At 39.4% G+C, this 15,359-nt stretch overlaps 2 protein-coding genes and 1 non-coding gene across 7 annotated transcripts in view; 2 read left to right on the top strand and 1 right to left on the bottom strand.

Moving 5' to 3' along the window:
• The window catches only part of LOC136944078 (interferon-induced protein 44-like), a 31,541-nt gene extending 24,249 nt beyond the window's left edge, over positions 1-7,292 (top strand). The window contains exon 10 of one of the 2 annotated variants that reach the window (XM_067237654.1): positions 5,474-7,292. In XM_067237654.1, coding sequence (XP_067093755.1) covers position 5,474 — 1 coding nt within the window. In that variant the 3' untranslated portion in view covers positions 5,475-7,292. The remainder of the gene's footprint in view (positions 1-5,473) is intronic. The other variant, XM_067237655.1, reaches the window with a different exon arrangement.
• Positions 1,514-13,807, top strand: LOC136944080 (interferon-induced protein 44-like). 4 transcript variants are annotated; one of them, XM_067237658.1, is made up of 8 exons: positions 1,514-1,582; positions 9,241-9,295; positions 10,381-10,414; positions 10,545-10,743; positions 11,083-11,229; positions 12,865-13,036; positions 13,120-13,220; positions 13,333-13,807. In XM_067237658.1, exons 2-8 carry the CDS (start codon positions 9,247-9,249, stop codon positions 13,516-13,518), a joined length of 888 nt encoding a protein of 295 aa, XP_067093759.1. In that variant the 5' UTR covers positions 1,514-1,582; positions 9,241-9,246; the 3' UTR covers positions 13,519-13,807. The 4 variants fall into 4 exon arrangements, with proteins under 4 accessions (XP_067093759.1, XP_067093761.1, XP_067093758.1 ...); XM_067237657.1 differs by lacking the exon at positions 1,514-1,582 and adding an exon at positions 8,749-8,774 and having other exon boundaries at positions 13,333-13,779; XM_067237659.1 differs by lacking the exon at positions 1,514-1,582 and adding an exon at positions 8,749-8,774 and having other exon boundaries at positions 13,153-13,220; positions 13,333-13,778.
• Positions 5,037-5,092, bottom strand: LOC136944986 (U7 small nuclear RNA). Its single transcript, XR_010876818.1, has one exon. It is a non-coding gene; the product is annotated as a U7 small nuclear RNA (small nuclear RNA).
• Positions 13,808-15,359: the final 1,552 nt, after the last annotated feature.

Genomic DNA, 15,359 nt, shown 5'->3' with positions numbered 1-15,359 from the left:
CCTACAGGACCAAAACCTCACGCCACAAAAACTAGTTTCTTTCCATCCGTGGCTGGCCTCTCCAACAAGTCTAAGGACTTCCACTGTCATTAAGACATTCATTTATTTATAAGTCCATCCATCACTATTGCACATTGCACAATGGCATCTGGTCTCTACCAGTCACATTGAACTATCTGATCTTATTTTATATCTTATTTTATATTACACTGTATAGTGTTGTTTAGAATGTTTTATTTCTATTGTACATTCTCTAATTTGTATATTTAAGATCAGTATATGTTTATTGTATGCACATTCCTGCTATGGTAAATTCCTTGTTTGTGTGAACTTACATGGCGATTAAAGCTCATTCTGATTCTGAAAACAGAAAACGTGAACCAATCCACTTGTAAATAAAGTCACTAGGTTGTTAGGCAGGTCACATGACCCTAATGCTCTACATAACACATTTAAGTCAGGATGAATATGGTTGTTTTTTCAGTCTAGCGGTCTGATCCATTAAGTGGGTACAACAGACTGATCGTTGAAATCAGCCTAAACTACATTTGGGTTAGAGACTGGTGGTTGGACGGAACCTTCAGTGGTCCATTACTCACCTTGTGAGCAGGTGGCATAAGTGATACCAGCTTAGATTCTCTGGACCTTTCTTGCTACAAGTTGTCAGGGTGGAGAGTCAGGCCCGGTCAGGATCTGCCCAGGAATTCAATGTCCACGTGGGCCACGAAAAGGATGAACAACACCTGAAGAAGGCTGATGATGTCCCGACAGTGCTTATATTATATGTATAGTGATTAACATGTAAATAGACTGAATGCCATCATGTCCTCGCCTGTCTCTCATTCGGACATTTTGCGGAGGACATCTCAAGCTCTGGGTGGGCCAGTCATGTACCTAAGGACTCAACTGTCACATTGATAGCTGTATCTATGGATGGATAGACAGAGGGACATTCCAGAGCACACACCACACATGCCCTCAGACACACCCATGGGGGAGAGGGAAAAGTGAGTTAAATGTCACCAATAAGCTACATTCACTTCAGTGTCATAGATATTTAGTCATTTAGCAGACGCTCTTATCCAGAGCGAGATATAAATAATTGTAGAACAGAGGCCAGTACATATGTAACTAAAGACGTTCTGCTTGTTTGTACTTATTCATGACCTAGTTCTTGTAAATCAGCCTGTTTACTATCAAGTTGACCTCTTTCACTTTCACTATCTTCCCCTTTCCTGATGTTAATCAACAGTGGCATTCTAGAAATTGACAGAACAAAGCTGTTCATTGTCTATACGGTAATTATGCAGTGCCTACCGAGATGGCAATCTGATCATCCTTAAAGGTGTGTACCCTGTCCAACACGAAAATCGGGTTCTTGTTAGCTTGGGGCCCAAGACAATTACAAGTTTGACTAAATGTAAGTCCGCCCCTGCCTCAGAAAACGTGACGTACTGGCATGCTCACCTGTGGCATACCGGTGGCACCCCGGGAAAGTGAAAGTAACTGGTATCTGGGTTGGGTATCTGCATATATATCATGTCCAGTCACACCCCTGCTTATCTGTTAGACATCCAAGAGGGTAAGTCTTTTCTGCTTCTGCTGTTATTGGAATCTCTTCTGTGAACTCTTTCTCCATAATACATGGACTTGTATATTAGGTAGACTGCTAAAACTGTTATTGAATAGACATAGATTTTATTGAATGCTGTGCAAAATAAAAAATCGAAATCAAAGTTGGTAGACAAAAGCAAGCTCTGAGACTACAGTGTTGAATGCCTGTATATTAGAAAGTGCAGTGCAAGTGAAATGTTTTTATTATTCATGAATGATATGTTTCTTTGAATATGTTACTTTTGACAAGCGTCTGCTAAATACATTCCTTAAAGACATGCCATATGTTGAAGTTGTTGTATTGACCTCCCCTGCAAAACAGTCAACATGGGAGGTAACCAGTCAACACCACCACCACCACCATCACTAGGTTAGTTACTTTTGAATGATCCATATTGTTATACCCATGTAAGCCTTCAGGTCAGTCCTCTCCGCCCCATTTTAAACTTCTTGAAATGCCCCTGACCCAAATTAATTTCACAAAATCCATAATGAATTGTACTTGTAAAATAAACAGTTTATTTATGTCTACAGTTTATGACAAAGCTTGGAGGGAGGTTGACTGGACGTAAGTAGCCTACTGTCCTGACTGATGAAAAATACAGTGAAATAGAAAAGTGTTTAGCAATTCTTGAAAAAGTATTGTAACATTGCTCAGCAGCCCTTTAAATTACTGTAGTAAATTTATAAAAATATATTTTTGGCAATTCTCTGGACAGGCAGAGAGATACTATGATTCAGGATCTGAGGCAATTGGATTTAAATGATCCTGATATGGGCCAGCTCAGGATGCTGTTAATGGGACAAATTGGCGCAGGAAAGTCCAGCTTTGTTAACTCAATCAATAGTGCTTTTTCTGGACGTGTTGTGACTGCTGCGCTGGTAGATGCTCACACTGGCATAAGCTTCACCAAGAACGCAAGTATTCCCGGAAAACACATACATCCTTACACATTATATACTGTTTTGTAAAAAAAAAATATGTAAAGTTTTGAGGGAAGTGTCTTTTATTCTTGTAGTATCAAAAACATTACATTAAAGATGGAAAAGGACGCTTACCTTTTGAATTCAATGATGTCATGGGTTTGGAGACAGATGAATCAAGGGGGGTGCACACTGATGACATCGTCAGCATTCTTGGAGGCCATGTCCGAGAAGGTTATCAGGTAGGCTACTCTGCAACATGTAACTACCACAGCAACACATGACAATTGTTTCAAGTTGTTTCATGGAGTACCTAGTATTCACCAGAAGGGCTCTATGAGACCTTGCTCAGATGCATATCATCAAGGCACTGTGGGTGTTTCAGATTTGAATGCATTTTAACTTTTGTAGATAGTCTTTAATTTCATTACTATAGGTGGGGCAATACGATCAAATATCGAATAGTTCAAAATGGTCTGTATACGCTAGCCATTTTGTGAGATTATATAGTTAATTGAGCAAACGTACTTCTTGCATTTACATAGCTATTGTGTAGTATCCTTGTCTGAATACAAAACACAATGAATACAATTGTCATTTTAAGTCTTTACGAATCATTGTAACATCACAGGAATATGTATACTACAATGCAAGAAATCTCTGTCTGCAAGTTTTATGGTGGGATTTTAGGCCAACGATTGTTTGACTAGGTATTAGTTTGAGAATTGGACACTGTGCAAAGTAGTAATTGTAATGTCCATTTCCGAACCCAAGGACATGCGCTATAGGACAAGAACACTATTCCTACAACTTAAGCTTTCTCTGTTGGTTTCTTGAGGCATGGATATAGCGAGCTCTAAACGAGGATTTTGACAGGAACATGTTCTTACAAATGTAGCCTCCTTGGTCGGTTGTCAGTGTCTTATTTATGTGAATGTGATATAGAAAATAATTGTTAAAAAATGACAGCATTGCATAGCTCAAAGGAACATGATATACATTTTTTTTTATGAAAACAGCAAACACCCTTTAGGCCAGGGCCCTCCATTGTCACACATTCGCCGTGAGACGCATTTCAACAATTTCTCATGCTCTCACGCAACAACTTGTATTTCTCACTTATTGAGAAATACCCCCCTCCCCGTTGATAAGTATGATAATCTCACGCCAAACTTTTGATAACATTTTATAGGCTTAGGCAGAACTAGGCTACATGCACCGACAGCATCTCGGGCACTATGCACTAGAACAATAAATAGAGATCACAAAATCAAATTACCAACACTATATAAATACAGTGCCTTTACTTTGTGTGTTTGCTGGGAAACGTTCTAATGAAATAATCACTGATTAGGCTATGAACACGGAAATTGATGACTGATGGACAAAGGCAAGTTTATTTTACAACCTTGCCTATATAAACAATATACATTTCATAAACAATTGTGTTTAGTTGAGTTCATTCACATGCACCAGATCAAAAAACCGACATCTTAATTACCAGCTGCATCACAGGCAAGGGCACTGCACTAGTTACGTAAAGTGAATTAGCTCTGAATCACCCACATGCATGAATAATGCATCTATCGTAGGTTAATTTGATGCATAGTCAATAAGTGAATGAAGATAGAGAAAAATACAAATTCATGGGAAAAATATTTAATTTTAGAGACCCCCAAAAATTCACAAATTATATTTTCAGGGGAGCGCAAGTCCTAAGAGGAGCCAATGTTCCCCCTGGCTCCTCCATAGTTCCCATCCTGTTAGAGATGCAATCTCTAACTCTCCATCTCTCTGTACTTTTTACCTGATACAGTTCAACCCCACTTGTCCTTTGACACAAGAAAAACCAGACTACAACAGCAGTCCTGAGTTAAAACACAGAGTCCACTGTTTAGTGGGTGTCATGTCTGCAAATGCCTTATTTGGAATGTCAGATGGACTCAAATGCAAGCTGAGGACCATAAGGGAGAAGGCTAGCAGTCTGGGTAAATGTTCTCCACAAACCTAAATAACAACTAGTCGCGCGATTACTGAAGACAGTGGCTTGTCATTTGACCTACCAAGTACATTTCATCCCATGACATTCTAGGAATTCCTCAGTTTCTTGTCATGACAAAAGTAGACGCTGCTTGTCCAGAAGTGAAGAGGGATCTGAAAAATATCTACAAAAGCAAGGCAATTAAAAAGCAGGTAAGCTCTAAAGTTACTCTGCTGTGGTCTTGGCTGAGCCTTTGGTCATTATAAAACCCTGTATGGTTCTAATTGCTCTCAGATGGAGACCTGCAGCAATGAGCTGGGGATCCCCATGAACTGCATCCTGCCAGTGAAGAACTACCATGAAGAGACAAAGACAAACAATGAAGCAGATGTACTGGTGTTGGAGGCTATTACTCAGATTGTGGGGGCAGCCAATGATTACATATGGACACTTCAACAACAATAGTAAGCCACCATGAAAACCATAGAGATTGAAATTATTATTATTATTTTTTTCCAGGGGCTTCTTCTATAGAAGATGCCGACTAGAAAAATAATAAAAGACCAAATATTCCATATAGAGATTGAATTTACTTAGGCTGTCCTCTATACCACTGAGACAGACAGACAGAATTAACTAACTTTATCTCCAAAAGGCAAATATTCTGTATATATAATCTATGTAGTTGTGTGCATTGTGACATTGTATTGTGTGATTGATTGGCTTTAAGCCAAGACGAGTTTCCCTATGGGACAATAAATAAATAAATAAAACATATACCTTAACTTAACCTAACCATACCTTCAATTTAGATGTCAATAGATCAATATAAATCAATAAAAACCTCACGAGTATGCAGTATTATAACATCCTGCCCTGGGTTATGTTTTCTTTGTCATGTCTTATTTTAATTCCTGTTGTATGTTGATGTCCTCATCTGTCCTCTCGTTTCAGAGTCTCCTTCTTCTACCCTGCCTGTGTGCTCATCTTCCCTGGCCTTGATCAGTTTCACCTCATTAATTAAGCCCCCAGTGTGCATATTGTGGTGGAATTTTATCATTAAAAGTCTGAGGTCAGAAGAATTTGTCTTTATCTGTGTAGGTGCCATTTGCCTATTTAATGTATTGTAATACAATCCAAGTCATGATTGTTGATTAATTAGTATCCTAAAAATGACAGCAACACAAACAAAATGTTTTACTGCACAATTGACTGTTTTGCAATGTTTTTCATTGGGCGAGGGTCTAATTTCACGCAGTGTTTCGTTAGCACGAGGGTTTTGGTGTACATTGATTTTCTACTCTGCCATACCGTGACATGTCGTTTGCCTGTTCATGACTTACAGAGTTATGGTAAGAGTGCAACAAAATTTGTCAATACTTTTATAAGCATAAAATATAATCATGCACAATAAATAAACACGCCAATTGAATGTATATGTTTTACAAAGAAAATTTTGAACAAACTTTTATACATATTTACTTGAACATACAATAAAAATACAAAAAATCGCCAAGGGGCAATTCTTGGAAGCATTTAAATTGACATGTATTCATTTAGCAGACGCTTTTATCCAAAGCGACTTCCAAGAGAGCGCTTTACAAAAGTGCATAAGTCACTGACCATAACAACGAGATAGCCCCAAACATTGCGGGTAGCCAAAACATGAAGCATACTTTGTGAAAAACCAAATAAGTGCCAAAGGCAAGAACCATAAGAGCATGTAGTTAAACAAGTTACAATTAAACAACATGAAACAGGCATAGTAAAGAGACAGTATAGTACACTGCAGGGACAACAACAACATTTTCAGTGACCATACATCTGTCAGAAGTCCATCAGTAATAATAAATAATATTGATGGATGTCTGATAGCTGTATTACGCCCAACCTTCCTTGACCCCCATGTTTGTCCTCTGCCTCAGTTCTAGTTGTAGAGCCTCATCCTGAACAGATAAGAAAATCACTGATCATCTATCACTGAAAGTGAGGTGATCAAGAAAGCTCAGCAGAGGATGTTCTTCCTGCGGCAGCTGAAGAAATTCAACCTGCCAAAGACAATGATGGTGCACTTCTACACAGCCATCGTTGAATCCATCCTCACATTATCACAATTTGGTATGCTGCTGACACTGCCAAGGACAAGAGCAGACTGCAGCGTATCATCCGAGATGCTGAGAAGGTGAATGGGTGCAATCTGCCTTCCTTCGAGGACTTGTTCACCTCTAGGACCCTGAGGCGAGCAAGAAAGATTGTGGCCGACTCTTCCCACCCTGGACACGCTCTGTTCCAGCCACTCCCCTCCGGCAGGAGGCTGCGGTCCATCAGGACCAAAACCTCAAGCCACAAAAACAAGTTTCTTTCCATCCGTGGCTGGCCTCTCCAACAAGTCTAAGGACTCCCACTGTCATTAAGACATTCATTTATTTATAAGTCCATCCATCACTATTGCACATTGCACAATGTCATCTGGTCTCTACCAGTCACATTGAACTATCTGATCTTATTTTATATCTTATTTTATATTACACTGTATAGTGTTGTTTAGAATGTTTTATTTCTATTGTACATTCTCTAATTTTTATATTTAAGATCAGTATATGTTTATTGTATGCACGTTCCTGCCACGGTAAATTCCTTGTTTGTGTGAACTTACATGGCGATTAAAGCTCATTCTGATTCTGAAAACAGAAAACGTGAACCAATCCACTTGTAAATAAAGTTACTAGGTTGTTCAAGGCAGGTCACATGACCCTAATGCTCCAAATAACACATTTAAGTCAGGATGAATATGGTTGTTTTTTCAATCTAGCGGTCTGATCCATTAAGTGGGTACACCAGACTGATCATTGAAATCAGCCTAAACTACATTTGGGTTAGAGACTGGTGTTTGGACGGAACCTTCAGTGGTCCATTACTCACCTTGTGAGCAGGTGGCATAAGTGATACCAGCTTAGATTCTCTGGACCTTTCTTGCTACAAGTTGTCAGGGTGGAGAGTCAGGCCCGGTCAGGATCTGCCTAGGAATTCAATGTCCACATGGGCCACGAAAAGGATGAACAACACCTGAAGAAGGGTGATTGGGAGAAATGGCCTCAACACTGCTTTTACTAATCTGCCCTTACACAGCGAGCTCATTTACACACTGGACCTGATGATGTCCCGACAGTGCTTATATTATATGTATAGTGATTAACATGTAAATAGACTGAATGTCATCATGTTTAGATACAAAAATGGATCTCCTGCTGGTCACCTAAGAAAATGTGGACAACTGTAGTCTGGAAAGTTATTATTTGTTATCTAAAAACATTGTTCACACTTACCGTTTGCCCAAGTGAGTATGCCGTTCAAGTATTTTATGGTTGAATTAATACAGATGCTTGGGATGAATTGACCAATCGAATGTCTCCATTAAGCCACATTCACTTTCCTGTCATAGATAGAAGTAATAGTACAACAGATGCCAGAACATATCTAATTGAAGGTGTTCTGCTTGTTTGTATATCTTCATTACCCATTTGTTTCCCCCCTCCTCCTCGCCTGTCTCTCATTCGGACATTTTGCGGAGGACATCTCAAGCTCTGGGTGGGCCAGTCATGTACCTAAGGACTCAACTGTCACATTGATAGCTGTATCTATGGATGGATAGACAGAGGGACATTCCAGAGCACACACCACACATGCCCTCAGACACACCCATGGGGGAGAGGGAAAAGTGAGTTAAATGTCACCAATAAGCTACATTCACCTCTGCGTCATAGATATCAATAATTGTACAACAGATGCCAGTACATATTTAACTTAAGGCATTCTGGTTTGTACATCTTCATTACCTAGTTCATGTAAATCAGCCTGTTTACTTTACATCAAGTTGACCACTTTTACTTTCACTATCTTCCCCTTCCCTGATGTAAATCAACAGTGACATTCTAGAAATTGACAGAACAAAGCGGTTCATTGTCCGTACGGTAATTATGCAGTGCCTACCGAGATGGCAATCTGATCATCCTTAAAGGTGTGTACCCTGTCCAACACGAAAATCGGGTTGATGTTAGCTTGGGGCCCAAGGCAATTACAAGTTTGACTAAATGTAAGTCCGCCCCTGCCTCAGACAACGTGACGTACTGGCATGCTCACCTGTGGCATACCGGTGGCACCCCGGGAAAGTGAAAGTAACTGGTATCTGGGTTGGGTATCTGCATATATATCATGTCTAGTCACACCCCTGCTTATCTGTTAGACATCCAAGAGGGTAAGTCTTTTCTGCTTCTGCTGTTATTGGAATCTCTTCTGTAAAGTCTTTCTCCATAATACATGGACTTGTACATTAGGTAGACTGCTAAAACTGCTACATTAGATGTTCCAACATTTAGAAAAGTTGTTTTGTGTTCTTAATCGAATAGACATTGATTTTATGTGATGCTGTGCAAAATAAAAAATCTAGGTTGGTAGACTATAGCAAATTCTGAGACTACTGTGTTGAATGCCTGTATATTAGAAAGTGCAGTGCAGGTGAAACGTTTTTATCATTCATAAATTATATGTTTCTTTGAATATGTTGCTTTTGACATAAATAAATTCCTTAAAGACATGTCATATGTTGAAGTTGTTGTATTGACCTCCCCTGCAAAACAGTCAACATGGGAGGTAACGAGTCAACACCACCACCACAACGTTAGATGCTTTTTAATTTCTCAAATTGTTGTACCCATGAATAGGTAGACATGGCATCTGCTTTGAGAAATTATTGGTTTCCTTCAGTGCCGTCTGCAGGTAAGAGACGATTACAGTCGTTATTTACCATATAGAGAGAATACAGGTTAAGTGGGACACTTTCAGAAAAATAGCTTTGTACGTCACTTATTTGCCAAGAATGCATTGCCATATAATAAAACATATTACCTTAATGAAAAGCTTTCAGTCTCTCTTAAACTATTCATAAGGAAAAAGCCTGAAAGACCAAACACAGGAAGCATGACATTCTTTGAACCTCTGCTGACCACATTTGATCATGTGACATTGGTAAAGTGAGACACCTACGTATACTGTCAAAGGGGGACAGCTTTACTGTATATTTAAGTATTTTAAAATATTTTTTCAATTTTACTATAGTATTTCAGTCAAAACAATCACGTATTAGATTTGAGAATTTATTGTTACATGACATGGACATGTAGATTTGACTTTGGCGGAGTGGATGATCTAAGGGAAGCACTCTGCCTCCTTGATGCAACACATACATACATGACATATGAGGCAGGGAGCAATAGAGATATAATCCCCCTGATGGATAGAACATACAGACAGCACGGGGGAGAAGGGGATGGCGGAGGATGGCAGAAACATGATCATACAACAAATGGGTTGAGTGTGTGCGTGTGTGTGCGTATCCGCGCGGCCTTTTAATGCCGTCTTATCGGACGTGGCCCAATGGGCTTGTGCTGACTAACACAGGTGTGGTAATGAGCAGATGACGCGCGCTGCCCAATTGCCCTGCCTGAACTAGCTGCGCTTAAATAGTATACTATTAAGTATAACATTTAATTTCTTTACTCTAAATAAAACCGCTTTAAATGCACTCTACTCTATTAATTCAACATTCTCTTTCTCCCTCGTCTTCCTCCCTGTCTGTCACTTATCATACATTTTAAGATCCTTGTGTTGAAAAGACACATGCCACTCAGTTCAAATTCAGTTGGGTAGAAACTCAACAGAATTTGCATTAAATCTGGTTGTTAGCCAAGATTATGCTGCAAGATGTTTTTTTCAACTACATACAAGTTCCATGTCTTAGGATAACCTGCAATTTTGCAAACTTCCTGTTTATTCTAATTCTACTGGGGGTTTTTTAAACACAGTTCTTGAAAAACCTTGGAGGGAAACTGTCTGGACGTGAGTACTGATAAAAATACATATGTATACATGGGCAAGAAACTGTATTGTACTTGCACAAACTGTGTCAAATTCTGAAATAAATATTACATAGCATATTGATTTGTGAAATAATGCATTTTTCTTACAGTAATAGAGACCAGATGGTGGAGAAACTCAGAACATTCCCGCTGAATGATCCTGAATTTGGCATGATCAGAATCCTGCTGCATGGACCTGTTGGGGCAGGAAAGTCCAGCTTTATCAACTCAGTCAAAAGTGTCTTTGCTGGACGTGTGGTCATGAGTGTGCTAGTAGCGTCTCTTTCCGACAGTAGCTTTACCAGCAAAGTAAGTAATCTTGAATGACAAATATATATATATATATTTACATTTACATTTAGTCATTTAGCAGACGCTCTTATCCAGAGTGACTTACAGTAAGTACAGGGACATTCCCCAGAGGCAAGTAGGGTGAAGTGCCTTGCCCAAGGACACAACGTCAGTTGGCATGACCGGGAATCGAACTGGCAACCTTCGGATTACTAGCCCGATTCCCTCACCGCTCAGCCAACTGACTCCATATTTATATTAATATAATACTGTATGATGAACTCAATTACAGTTTAGTAACTGATGCATCTAAACCATGAATAAAAATAATCTGAAAGGAGTTATTTGCTGTTGTAGTATGAAACACATTATATTAAAGAGGGAGAAGGACGTTCACCTTTTGTGTTCAACGATACCATGGGTCTGGAGGAACAGGAATCCAGAGGGGTGCACATTGACGACATCATCAGTGCACTCAAAGGTCATATCCCAGAAGGCTATGAGGTACACCAAACCTGAACGCATAAAAACATGCACTAACATTAGCATTGTAATTCATGGGCTACTTGGGACCATGGGACTCACTGTATGTTGACTGATCAGGGGATAACGAGTTTGCCGCATGTTCCACATAGTGCAGTGTTCATTGCCAGCTAGCAAGATCCACGGCTACATCACTTATGATGCATTTCCACTGCGTGGTTACGGCTCAACTCGACTTTTTTGGTCTTCCATTGTGCCACCCTGGAACCTAGTATCTGGTACTTTTCTTGGAACCACTCCGTTGGGGTTGCAAGAGATCTGAAGCAATAACAAAAGGTGCCATGAGAACACTGAAGACTACTGATTTGTCAAAGAGAATTGGGAGCATGGGACATGGGCCTACAGCACAAACCTGCCATTCTTAAATAGCCAGATTAGCTACTATTATAGCGGCATAAAATAGCAACCACTGTCTATAGCGGACGCCAGTGTTCTCTTAAGTCACTGGACTACTTGATTGAATATCCATTTGCACAACGCCATTGTCAATGGAGGAGGTGTCGAACCTGTGGTTGCCGACAAAAAGATCCAGCGAGAGTGTTGTGTTGCGTTAAAGATGATGTCAGGGCAGTTTCATGCGGATTTGCTATATTAGTGTGAAGGCGGTGCACGCAAGTGTTACCCAATGGCAATGAATATCTACTAGTGCACTGCCCTTTTGCAGCTTGTAAGATCCATTGCTTCACGTGTAGTGCAGCTCAACAGCGCATACAGTTGTGGCCATAAGTTATGCAATGACAAATGTTGTGTTTTGCAAAGTTTGCTGGTTCAGTATCTGAGGATTTGTTTTCACATATTTCTATAGAATACTGGAATAATAATACGGCACATTTCATATTTTTCAAGCCTTTTGGTTGCGAAAATTTGCAATATATGCAAATAGTCGTCCCCTATTTTACAGCAGTCAATCTGCTCTTAAAATCCAATCAGAATGTGTGATTTCACCTGGCTAGAACTAGTTCAATCTTTCCACTGTGCTGATGATATGACTGAAATTATGTTAGCAGTCATTTTATGCCAAGGCCCAGCAAGCTTTGCGAACACAAAATGTATGTTGCTCCAAATACTTTTGGCCGCGGCTGTATATAGCAAATGATAGATGTATAGGCCTATGTAAATGTATTTATATAACTACTCATCCAATCAACTTCACACACAATAGGCCTTGGCTACTTCACATAACTGGGTCCGAAGCAAAACACTTCATACAATGCCCAGTTCTCAAGATAACTGCGCAATAGACAGATACAGAAACACAGACAGAATTCCTGCATTCATAGATTATGTCTTGTTTATTAACAATTTGTTTCTTTGGCATTTCGAAGCTGTCCACTTAATCATAATCAATATAGGCAAATGCTTACAGCTTTTCACGGTATCACATGATTGACATTGTCAAAACCTAGTATGCTTCCCAAATCATGCCCATCTGTGTGACCCCACCAATATGCCTACAACTTGCTATACTGCCACCCACATTAGGCCTACACAAAAAGGAAATGGCTCTTACTTTAATTTACTTTTTCATTCTGTGAAAAAATTTCAGATACTTTCCTGTTAATACCTAACCCTCTTTCTTTTATTTTGTTGTTACAGTTTAACCCCAATGTATTTTTGACAAATTCAAAGCCAGAATACGTCAAGGATCCCAAACTAAGTGACAAAGTTCACTGTCTGGTGAGTGTTGTGTCTGCAGATAAAATGTCTATGATATCAAAAGAGACTACAGCCAAGATGAGAACTGTCAGGGAAAAGGCCAGAATATTGGGTAAGTGAACATCAGAAACTGTTTATGATTCTCTGGATACAGAACACGGCTGTGTGTAACATTAAACACTCATCTAATTATAGGAATTCCTCAAATTCTTGTCATGACCACGGTAGACACTGCTTGTCCAGAAGTGGCACGGGATCTGAAATATATCTACCGAAGCAAGGAGATCAAATCTAAGGTACAACAAATTTAAATGACTGTGAAGTTCTCCTCTGTGTGGACTCAAACTAAATATAAATATATAACCACTTTGGTCATTGTCAAGCCCTTTCCGGTTCATTTCCTTCCAGATGGAGACCTGCAGCAATTTGCTGGGTGTCCCAATGACCTGCATCCTGCCAGTGAAGAACTACCATAAAGAGACACAGCTGAACAATGACATTGATGTCCTGGTGTTGGAGGCTATGACTAAGATTGTAGAGGTTGCCAATGACTACATATGGCACCTTCAGCAGAAGAAAAAACACCTCTCATGAGGCATCACTGCACACATATATTCAGTGTAACCGCCTCTGGAGGTTTCAGTAAGTTAGAAGTTATAACAGAGTTTTAACTCTTTGGAAATCACTTTTTGTACTTAAATTTGACCAGCCACTGAGGTGAAATTGAATGCTGTCTGACCATAGTCATTTAATATTAAAATATTATTAAAGGTTTCCTGTTTTACAAACATGTGATATACATAAAAACAATACCAATGTAGTTATTTAATTGCATACTGGTCTAGATCAAAATTGTTGAAGCTTTGGTAGACAGTACCTAAGTTTCCAACTACAGTACAACAACAGACCCACAGTTGTCTGGTGACTAGACTTTATTTATATAGCACATTTCATACAAGAATTGCAGGTCAATGTGCTTTACATAAAATCAATAAAAACAATAATACAAGTGATAAAAGTAATACAAATTCAAAAAAATAATAAAATAAAAAATAAAAAAATGTAATTCACCAAATACAAACCACAGTCTTTGCGGGAATCAAAACACATAAGCCGCAGTCTTTGCCTTTGCATGCAAAGACGGCGTCCATTGCGCCGACTTCTATGGAACGCCAACTGTGCCAAAACGTCTGAATTCTCGTTCGTGTACAGACGTTACATTTTAATGTGTACAGACGTCAATTTTGGACGTCTGCACACGGCCGTTTTTAACGTCTGTACACGTTTAAAATTGGGTGCTACCACTTCATTCTAGTGATGGGTCGTTCGCGAACGATCCGGCTCTAAGAACCGGCTCTTGAAGGTGAACGTCGGGAGCTGGCTCGCATATCTGAAGAGCCGACTCTATTTTTTATAGATTAATACAGCCTATAAAAACTAAATGATTATGAAATAATGAATTTTCATTGTATTTAAAATAATTGACTAATTCAAAGAACAACAAAAAAATACTTGTAGGCTTAAAGGCGCACACGATCATCCTCACATTCTGTTCCTGTCAATCCTGCATGAGGGAGGGCCGAGCCAACTCACACACAGTCAGAGAGTAGTCAAAACTCCGAGGAGAGCCATGACAAATCAATGCATTTTTTAAGATATGTGGTTACGGTCAAGTATGATTTCATTTAATAATTTAATTCAAATAGTTTTCACACCCATCATAGTCAAATTCATAGTTAAAACATGTATTTTTTAAAGAGCCGTTCGGGAGCCAAAAGAGCCGGCTCTTTTCGGTGAGCTGAGCCATACGAGCCGGCTCACGAAAAAGAGCCGGAATGCCCATCACTACTTCATTCGTTTCTGAGGGGAAACCAGATAACAATCGTTGCAAGAGAGAAAACCTGTCCACACTCAACCGATCTTGATTGAATTAAGGTTAAGAAATAGGCTAATATAAATTGGCAGTGACATTATCAACAACTGTAGGCTATTTTGTAAGCTACTGAAAAAATAACTATGTTTGTATACTATATCATTCACATTTCGAAAAAGGTATACATTTAAGTTTGCTAAAGTGCCCACTAGATGGCAGTGTGAGAGCACAAATAGTAAGGGCAAAACCTCTGGTCAATGTGATGGGTATACCCAAGGATAAATTGTGGCACGACAGCAAGCAAATAACATTACAACAAAACAGGTTAGGAATACACAGGGTTGAAGACAGTACACAGAGTAGCCTTATTCAATAAATAAAACATGTAATACCCATGGCAATATAGAGTAATATCCAACACAGAGAATGTACAAAATACTTTTAATGTAATTGAGAGTAAATGAAAATGTACAGGGTCTGTTTTTTTCCCCCTGGATAGGGATGGGAACCTATCAGTAGTGGTAGTGGTTCCCAACCCTGGTCCTCAGGGCACCCCCTGTCC

This window comes from Osmerus mordax, chromosome 6, assembly GCF_038355195.1.
Source record: "Osmerus mordax isolate fOsmMor3 chromosome 6, fOsmMor3.pri, whole genome shotgun sequence".
Taxonomy (NCBI): Eukaryota; Metazoa; Chordata; class Actinopteri; order Osmeriformes; family Osmeridae; genus Osmerus; species Osmerus mordax.
The sequence above is the reverse complement of the archived record's forward strand: the minus strand, read 5'-3'. Positions and strand labels throughout refer to the sequence as shown.